The sequence below is a fragment of the Streptopelia decaocto genome, assembly GCF_964273445.1.
Source record: "Streptopelia decaocto genome assembly, chromosome: 1".
Classification (NCBI taxonomy): domain Eukaryota; kingdom Metazoa; phylum Chordata; class Aves; order Columbiformes; family Columbidae; genus Streptopelia; species Streptopelia decaocto.
Window position 1 is genome coordinate 76,845,002 of NC_138663.1, and position 9,784 is coordinate 76,854,785.

Here is a 9,784-nt window from a genome sequence, read left to right on the forward strand (position 1 = left end):
AGAACCTTTTCCCAATGTCCAATCTAAACCTCCCCTAGAACATCCTCCTGCCATTCCCTTGGGTTCTGTCACTGGTCACAAGAGTGAAGAAGAGAACGAGAACGAGAACGAGAACGAGAGAGAGGAGAGGAGAGGAGAGGAGAGGAGAGGAGAGGAGAGGAGAGGAGAGGAGAGGAGAGGAGAGGAGAGGAGAGGAGAGGAGAGGAGAGGAGAGGAGAGGAGAAGAGAAGAGAAGAGAAGAGAAGAGAAGAGAAGAGAAGAGAAGAGAAGAGAAGAGAAGAGAAGAGAAGAGAAGAGAAGAGAAGAGAAGAGAAGAGAAGAGAAGAGAAGAGAAGAGAAGAGAAGAGAAGAGAAGAGAAGAGAAGAGAAGAGAAGAGAAGAGAAGAGAAGAGAAGAGAAGAGAAGAGAAGAGAAGAGAAGAGAAGAGAAAGAAAAGAGAAGAGAAAAGAGAAGAACAGCACCTGCCCCTTCTCCTCCCCTTGTGAGGAAGCTGTAGCCGCCGTGAGTTCTCCCCTCAGTCTCCTCCAGGCTGAACAAACCAAGTGACTTTAGCTGCTCCTCATACAGCTTCCCCTCCAAACCCTTCACCAACTTTGTGGCCTCCTCTGTACACTCTCCAGTAGCTTTATGTCCTTTTAATACTGTGTTGCCCAGAACTGCACCCAGTCCAGTGCTCCAGGTGAGGCTGCACCAGTGCAGGGCAGAGCGGGACAATCACCTCCCTGGCCCGGCTGGCAATGCTGTGCTGGATGCACCCAGGACACGGGTGGCCCTCTTGGCTGCCAGGGACACTGTTGGATCACCTTCAGCTACAGAGCAATGCCCCTCCATGTCACCACCCAATACCGCACAAAGCCTGCAAACTGTCCACACAAGTGCTGATGAACTGACTTCCAAAGAGAATGAGAAACCAGCATTGTTTTGACTATTTTACCTGATAGGAATAAGCAAATATTTAAAATTGTAAAAGTATTTAAGTGGTTGAGTGGTTTGGAGAATCAGCACAGGTATATTACTTTTCTTGAGCCACAGACATAATAAGGCAAATCCTATAAGAAATTTGAACTGGAATTTGTCCATAATTATACTTCTTATTCACAGAGGAAAAAAAGCTTGCATCAATTTAGCAATATCAAATGTGATACAATTAGTTGTCCAACATTTATTTATTCTTGTAGAAAAACTTGTGATGACATTTTTGGGAAGTCTCTAGATGACAAATACCCATTTGAATTTAAAGAGAAAAGCTGCTTACCACCAATTCTCAAAGTCATGTTATATAAAAACTTCATGAAACACTGCTGAAAAATAGTAATTCAGCAGAATCACCCAAGTCCCCCCTGAAAATTATTCAGAAAGTTTTGAAAATACTATCTTTAATATTATTGGCACAGTTCCCTCTCATGCCCATTCATGAATTCCCACTGGCAAATAGCAACGTTCTGACGAAGTGAACAGTCTCAATCCGACAAAAAAGCATTGTAAGTGAAGGAAGTACACTTGTTGCCTTCAGTGTATCAAACTTTAAGAGAACACAAAACAGGATTTTGTCATCTACTGATATGAAGAGGATCTTAAAGAGATATGTGCTTTTTTCAACCTCAATAGTTTCAGTGAAATGGGTGATCAGGTGGCAGCTGGGAAGACTTGAGTTTCTCAGCCTGGGCTACAGCTACATTAGAGATGTACGATGTCCAGCTGTGAAGTGTCTCAGCCTGAGAAGAAGAGCAATGCTGTGCAAGAGGCCATGCTGTTTTGCTGGTTCTCCTGCTGGTGTTGCTCTGAGTGGCACCAGTTTTCTTGTGGGGTGTTTAGGTCACTTCAACTGGCCTGAATTTGCTCTCAAAATGACTTTGTAATAAACCAGCAGAGAGAAAAGATCTGAAAAACTGAAGGTAACGTCCTGGCTCTTCTCCAGTGAAACCATTGAGGAATTTAGCTACTCCTTTCAAGAGAACAAGGAATTCACCCCCAAAAGATCAATATCCAAATATCTTGCAAAAAATCTGTGCAAGCTATTGTATGCAGCTGTTTTGAAAACACTCACTTCTGCCTGTAGGTGTGTAACCCACTTACAAAGAAACCCTCCACATTTTGTGACAGTCAGAGGAAAAAGATAAGAAAGAGACCCTGAATAGGAAAAATAAGATTTAAAAATTAGCATGCCATTAAGACAAGTATAAATACATATTATATTACATTAGCATACTGTGTTTTCTTTAGTGTATGTGCCATTTTTAATTAATCCATACACTAAGTGCTAAAGTGTTTCCTAATGCCATTAGGTGGTGCTTTCAGTAAGTAATAGAATAAATAGCTATTGTACAGTTCTTTTCTGCATTGTGTTCTTATTTTCTTAAGTGAAAGAAAATTTAAACAAAACACCATGGGTGCCTCCTTCTTTTGAAGCCCACCAACCTCGCAAAGGGCTTTGTATCACGTTTCTGAGGCACTCTGGCTCCCTTCGGGTGTGATAAACTGCACTTTGGGCACAATGAGGGATGGATTCGTTCTCCGCATGGAGTTGCTCCTCCTAATTGAGTTGTTTCTCCTCATGGAGTTGCGTTTCCGCAGGGAGTTTTGGTGGGACAGCTCGCTTTTCTGCAGGGTCTGGATGAGAATAGATGGCTTCTCGTCAAGCTCTCGAGCGCTGCAACGCGGTGCCGCCACTTTGACAGTGTTGCCAAACTTGGAGTAGTCAACTGAGTACACGCCTTCCTCTTCGGTGACGATGGGCACAAAGCGGTGACCCCACAGGATCTCCTCTGCTATGTAGGAGGTTCTCGCCTGCGTTGTGATGCCAGTCGTTTCTACGACTCCTTCAAGTATCACGATGAGCTCCAGGTCCTGGAGTGCCAGGTCAGCAGCAGAGATATCATAAAGAGGACTCCGCTTGTCTATGATGTGACAAATGATTAAGGGAGCCACAAGGAAAATATTGTTGCTTTCGATGGGGTTATCCACAGGAATGTCTACCTGGTGAATGGGTATGACTTCTCCTTCAGGGGTTGTAGTCTTCCTCACAACCTGGATTCTCACTGAGGCACTAATGATCATGCTCTTTCTCAGGTCTCCCACTCGAAACATGAAGCAAAGTTTACCATTTCGAACTGCAATGACTGCCTGCCGGCTGAAAATCAAGGTCTCAGCCCGCCTGTGAGCTTGCGCTGTTTTCATGAATATGCAGCCCAGCATGACAGCGTTGATAATCAGACCTACAATGTTCTGCAGGATCAAGACCGTTATGGCCAAGGGACATTCCTCTGTCATCATCCTACCCCCAAAACCAATGGTCACCTGAACTTCAATGGAGAAAAGGAAAGCAGAAGTGAAAGACCTGGAAAAAAAGATTGCACAAATTTAGCTCCAAGGACATCAAACATGAAGTTAAAACCTACTAGAAAATAGTTTCAAGAAACAAACTTAAGGAGCTATGTGTACAGTTCTGGTACACTCAAGTCTTCTGTTACACCAGCAAAAACACTGCATGCTCAGTGATCCTGTTTTCGTGTAGTGGGTACAGTGTCTGATGGTGGAAGACCTCGGAGCCTGAGCTCCTAAAAGACTGTCTGTAAGAGTAGGTGAACCTGAGAAACTCACTAGATCCTCTGCTCATGAACACATACCACCCACTGCGTTAGTTGACAATGCTCTGACACCTGGGCTTTCCACCATCTGCATCTCATGAAGCACTTGGCAGACAGTGGTGGTGACTTTGGGGATGATAGATGAGCAATCAGCTGGCACACTGAGACTCTTCCACCAGCCTAAGCAGTGAAAGGGAACTGGGAAAACTGCAGCACTTCACTCATACTACCCGCCTCTCTGGGTTGTGACCACTTTTAGCAGGATTTCCCAGAGGGAAAAGGGATATTCACAGATTCGTGACTCTTCTCAAACCCTTGCTCACCTTGTGACTGAGCCCACAGGATCGGGCTGTAGAGGGAGGGCAGTGGCCTCTACAGTCCCCTCTGCACATCCTGGCAGGAGGACAATGCTGAGACCCAGGGTCTGGGTTTAGCTCACTGCCATGGTAAGACTAGCTGGAAAATTTCAACACAGGAGTGGGTTAAGTATGGGTTAAGTTAAACATCGTTAATATGCTATTGTGCTGGACATCAGAGGATGCTGTCCACAAACTTTCCAAAATACAGTATTTATAGTACTCCACAATGTAATATCCCCTGTATATACCAGGGTCTTTAATTTCGTTTTATAACCAGATACATCTTTCACCAAAGTCTCTTATGTCTAAAATCAGTTAATCCACCAACATTTGAAACATTGCCATGCTCAACATGGCTTTACCTATGGAAAATATGTCCTGCCAATGAAGACAGTTCTATACCATTCATTGGTTTTGGTTTGCTTTTCAATTAATCTGCTTTTAAATAAAATTTTCTGGTTTTCCTAACTTTTTTTCAGTGGTTTATTTTCTGGTTTTCCTAACTTTTTCTGGTTTTCCTAACTTTATTTTCATGACCTGGAGTCATGAGGAAACATTCAAATAGCATAGGAAATATCAGGGATAATTTTCTGTAGAAAGTTCATGTTTCTAAAAACCTGCCAGTCTCTGCAGAGATATCTTTGAAATAACTTCATCATCTTGTGTGTTTTTTCTCTTTCCTTTTCTATTTTTTTAATCTTTGGCAGTTTTCCTTGTATTGAGGGGTTTATTTTTGCATTTCACTCTGACGAAACCAAGGTCTAAGGAGTTAATTAATAGCATTCATGGAATGACTTCTTATGTTCATGAATATTTATTTGCCTGCAGACTGAAGCTTCTGGTTTAAACTGGTTTAAACTTTGAATTAAGTTTATTTCAGCTTAAAGCTCTGTGGAGTAAATATTCTGATTACTGCTTCCTAGCAAAAAAAAAAGAGAATCCACCTTTTTACAGCAGAAGTAATTGAAGCAGCGAGTTTGTATAGCATTTTGACCATGTGTAAAGGGAGCTAAAAACTCCAAGTCATACTATTCCCAGGTCTTTTCCCTTAGAGCTGTGTAACAGTTTTCGGGTAATGCTTGTTTTGTGTGGCAAAGAGCTGCAAGACTGAGACATTTCTGCAGTATTTTGAAAAATTCAAGTGCTGTGCAAGTTCTAGGCACTGGCTAAAATGTCCAAAACCAGGTTTGTTGTAAATCTGTAATGGCACATACCCAAGAAAGCTCTCCTGAAACATCTGTGGGCCTAAATCTCATGAAAGTAAGTTAAAAAATGCTTGCCATTATTTTGGCATATGTATTATTGCAATATTGAATATACTTAACATGCAAAAACTCATCATTCTTAAAAATGCCAGCAATCCCATTGCTATGTCATGACTTCATTGAAAGCAGTAGCCAGATTTAAACAGATGAAGTATTTCCCTATGAAGGGAAGCAACTTTCCATGGCTTGGACATGGACCTTTGAGTGGCTGTTGGCTGAACCACCCCAGGTACTTGCATGAGGGAGCCATGTGTGTTCCTCATCATGGGGTAAACCATAAAGTTACGCTGGTTCATTTGCTCTGCTTTTCCACACCCCTCCAGGCTGTCCTTGCAGCAGAGGTTTGCAGCCATGCTGGAAGAGCTGCCAGCCTGGGCCTGCCACAGCCAGGCCTACAGGGATGGAGCGAGGGGCAGAGCCATGACCAGAGGTACACCTTGCCCCAGCGACATGAGGCCCTGGACAGCCAGCTCAGGCTCTGCAGGGTGGTCCAGGAGCCCTGTGGGGAGCCCCATGGGACGGGCCAAGGCAAGTGGGCTGCCAATCAAGCAGAGGGATGCCCCCCTGGCTGACCCTGAAGAGCCAGTGGCGTGTAGCTACTTGCTAATTTTGGTTGGACAAATCCCACAAATCCCAGACACATCTGGAGTGACACCCCAGTGGGCACAAGCTGGGTCATAGGATCATAGAATTGTTTACATTCCAAAAGAGCTTTAAGGTCATCAGATCCAACCGTTAACTTAGCACTACCAAGTCCACCAGTAAACCATGACCCTAAGCACCACATCTACATGTCTTTTAAACTCCTCCAGCAATGGTGACTCAGTCACTTCCCTGGGCAGCCTGTTCCAACCCCTGACAACCCTTTCCATGAAGAATTTTTTCCTAATATTCAGTCTAAACATCTCCTGGCACAACTTGAGGTCATATCCCCATGTCCTATCACTTGCTACTTGGAAGAAGAGACCAACACCCTCCATGCTACAACTTCCTTTCAGATAGGTGTAGAGAGAGATAAGGTGTCCCCTCAGCCTCCAGGCTAAACAGCCCCAGTTCCAATGCATGACAACCCTTTCAGAGAAGTTTTTCCTAATATTCAACCTAAACCTCCCCTGGTGCAACTTGAGGCCGTTTCCTCTCCTCCTATTGCTTGTTACTTTGGAGATGAGATTGACACCCACCTTGCCACAACCGCCTTTCAGAGGTGACTGCTTGTGGCCAGTTATTGGAAAAGAAATAAGACAGCAACCTTCCCCTGTCCCCTACCCCAACCCCCCCAACTTAATGAACGTCAGCTTGGAAAAATCCCCATTTCCCTTAGCTTGGAAAATCCTCATTTAAAAAAGTATCAAAACAAAGGGAGCATGAAATCTCTGCTCCTTCATGAGCCAGATACAATGTCCCTTCAAACTTGGTGAGATGCCTCAAACCTATGCACGGGAGAAAGGAGAAAAGAGAAGTGGCTACTCTGATGTCTCAGCAGACCCTGCAGCCCCAGTCCCTCACAGCACCAGAATGTGTAATGACAGCTGATCTGGGGCAGTATGGCCATACTGAATCAGGATTTTTCTCTTTAAAAACCTAGTGCTATAAAAAGAGATTTTACTGATGAGATGGTAAGGTGATTTTATTTCTTACTCCCACCTCCACTTAACAAACACTCTTCTATTCTGTGTATGTATCTGTAAGTTTATCAGTGCCTTTAAAACTGTCATGGCTTTGGGGACGGAGAGTGAAATACTTCAACGGGTGACATTTAACCTAGTAGTCCCCTAAATTTTCACTGTCTGCCACAGCATGCACACCATGGAAACTGTTCCTCTGCCAAACTGCTGGCCTATGGCTTCACAAAGGTATTTTGAACCACCCCATATTTAGCTGTCTCAGGAGAGTCATCTTGAAAAAGGTCTAGTTTTGCCCTAAATGGCACTTTTCTTGCCAGCCCTACCTGAGACCCATGGCTGGTACCCTGCCTCTCATGAACCAACCCTGTGGTGGCCACTTTTCACCAGTGTGGTGAGCAGCTCACACCATGCTCGGGATGCTCCCACTGCCGTGGACAATGTTACAATACATATAACACATACCCACTCTTGTAGCAGGCTCTTATCTCGACAGGCAAGGTATGTTACCCACAGAGTGTGGAGACACATGAAAAGCAGCAGGTCTCCCTCTCTTTCAGATCCTGTAAGGAACCAAAGAAATCTCCAGTACAGTATTTTCCAAGCCTAGAAGGCTTGCTCAATTTATGTAATCTAGAGGAAAACACTGCACTTTTCAACTGTCTCAACCAAATACAACAGTTCATGTAACCCAAAAACTGCAATTTAGGCATCGGCAGGACAGCAGGCAGATCCATCCCTCCCCTTTCTTCATCCCACCACCTGTACTTTACCTGACACACGTCACGCATGGTGTCCACTTGGTGCTGTTTGTAGTGCTTTCTGTGCTTGGGTCCATGTCGCCGTGGGCAAAAGCCACCAGCCACCACATCATGGCGAAGAGCAGCCAGCTGCACAGGAAGGACATAGTAAAGATGACCAGTGTGTGACGCCACTTCAGGTCCACCAAAGTGGTGAAAATGTCTTGCAGGAATCGCCCCTGCTCACGGATGTTCTTGTGTGCCAGGTTGCATGCCCCATTCTTGGCGATGAAGCGGGCTTTGCGTGGCCGGTCTCGGATGCGCGGCTTGCGCAGGTTCTCGGCAGCAATTCGTGCCAACACATACTCTTCAGGGATGATACTCTTCCGAGCCAGCATCTTCCTGCCACCATAGTCCGGTCAGCAAGATGCAAAATGGGGGGTGGTCCCTCTACCACGTCTTTGCAGAGCTCACTCTACCCTGCAAAAAGAGAGAACCTGATCAAATCTGTCACTGATGCACCACAGCAAGAAGCCCCAATTAGGTACCCTCACACCAACAACCATTACATTAAATGTCACAGCTTATTAAATGTGACTACTTATTCTACAGCACCCTTCCTCTTTCAGACCATCATTTTTATATGAGCAATTGGCATCAGCTTGTAACAGAAACAGAAGATGCTACTTTGACACTCCTTGCAGGTAGGGAGGCTGCGGAACAGTCTTGCGAACTTGATGTAAAGTAACATGACATACGACAGGTTGGTTGCTCAGGCTGTTTCTTCAGGAGATAGCCGTGCCAAGGTGGGTACCACAACACGGAGCATCCTGCAGGACTTGAAGGATCGGACTTCTCTGGTTCGAACAAAGTTTAGTCTGCGGAGAGACGGTGGAGACTCATTTCTCGTGGCTACAGCCGCGCAGCGCAGCCAGGAGCCCCTGTCCGGTCTCCCGAAAGCATCACAAGAAGGAGCTGAGCTGGGGGCGCGGGAGGCAGGGAACGGGACTCCACGGAGCAGGCGGTCGCATTTCCCCTCCGCAGCTCTCCTTGCTTCCCGGGATTAGGCGGGTAAACCCTCCCTTTATTCCCAAACTTTGTCCCCTAGACGTGTGACAGAACAAACCTACGGAAAACCTGGCTCGCCGCAGCTCCCCTCCGCCTGGCCCGTCCCACCGAGGGAGGGCAGGGGCTGCCTGACGCCCCGCCGTTTCCCAGGGACGCCCCCCCGCCCCGGCACGGAACTCAACCCCCCGCCCCGCCGCCTCTTACCACAGCCTGGCGGGGCGGTGCGCGGCCGGGCGGGGAGGGGCGAAGGGGAGCGGGCGGAGCGGCGGGGGGGGGCCGAGCCGGTTTTCTCCGATTCGGCCCCGGAGAGCAGGGCCGGGCCGGGCCGGGCTGCGGTGGGTCTGAGCGGCGGGCGGGTGAGGGGAAGGGCGGGCAGGGCAGCCCGGCGGGGCTGGGTGCGGGGCGGGGCGCAGACACACTCGTAGGCGCTTTCCGTGCGGGGAGCGGTACCGGCGGCTGGTCGGGTGATAGACGTTTTAGGTTGGGTCCGTACTGGTGGATGAGAGACTGGACATGAGCCGGCAATGTGCACTTGCAGCCCAGAAGGCCAGTTGTATCTTGGGCTGCAGCAAAAGGAGCGTGGCCAGCAAGTCGAGGGAGGTGATTCTGCCCCTCTGCTCTGCTCTGGTGAGACCCCACCTGGAGTCCTGTGTCCAGCTCTGGAGCCCTCAGCACAGGAAAGACATGGACCTGTTGGAGAGGGGCCAGAGGAGGCCACAAAAATGATCAGAGGGCTGGAACAGCTCTGCTGTGAGGACAGGCTGAGAGAGTTGGGGTTGTTCAGCCTGGAGAAGAGGAGGCTCTGAGGAGACCTTATTGTGGCCTTTCAGTACTTAAAAGGGGCCTATAAGAAATATAGGGACAGACTTTTTAGCAGGGTCTGTTACGACAGAACAAAGGGTGATGGTCTTAAACTAAAGGATGGGAGATTCAGGCTAGAGATGCAGAAGAAATTTTTTACACTGAGGGTGGTGGAACACTGGCCCAGGTTGCCCAGAGAGGTGGTAGATGCCCCATCCCTGGAGACATTCCAGGCCAGGCTGGACGGGGCTCTGAGCAACCTGATCTAGTTGAAGATGTCCCTGCTCATTGCAGGGGGGTTGGACTAGATGACTTTCAAAGGTCCATTCTAACCCAAACTCT

At 47.2% G+C, this 9,784-nt stretch overlaps 1 protein-coding gene across 2 annotated transcripts; it reads right to left on the reverse strand.

Moving 5' to 3' along the window:
* Window positions 1-220: 220 nt before the first annotated feature.
* Window positions 221-8,723, reverse strand: KCNJ8 (potassium inwardly rectifying channel subfamily J member 8). Of its 2 annotated transcripts, none has more exons than XM_082066826.1 (3): window positions 8,332-8,723; window positions 7,607-8,053; window positions 221-3,337 (listed from the first exon to the last, which is right to left on the reverse strand). In XM_082066826.1, the coding sequence occupies exons 2-3, from the start codon at window positions 7,969-7,971 to the stop codon at window positions 2,437-2,439; spliced, it is 1,266 nt and encodes a 421-aa protein (XP_081922952.1). In that variant the 5' UTR covers window positions 7,972-8,053; window positions 8,332-8,723; the 3' UTR covers window positions 221-2,436. The 2 variants fall into 2 exon arrangements, with proteins under 2 accessions (XP_081922952.1, XP_081922953.1); XM_082066827.1 differs by having other exon boundaries at window positions 8,261-8,723.
* Between the last annotated feature and the right edge of the window lie 1,061 nt (window positions 8,724-9,784).

Bases quoted from the DNA above. Each gene is read 5' to 3' on its own strand.
- KCNJ8 (XM_082066826.1), bottom strand. From the start codon at position 7,971: ATGCTGGCTCGGAAGAGTATCATCCCTGAAGAGTATGTGTTGGCACGA. The intron at 3,338-7,606 runs GTAAAGTACAGG...CTTTTTTTCCAG, and splicing joins CCATGCGTGACGTGTGTCAG to GTCTTTCACTTCTGCTTTCC.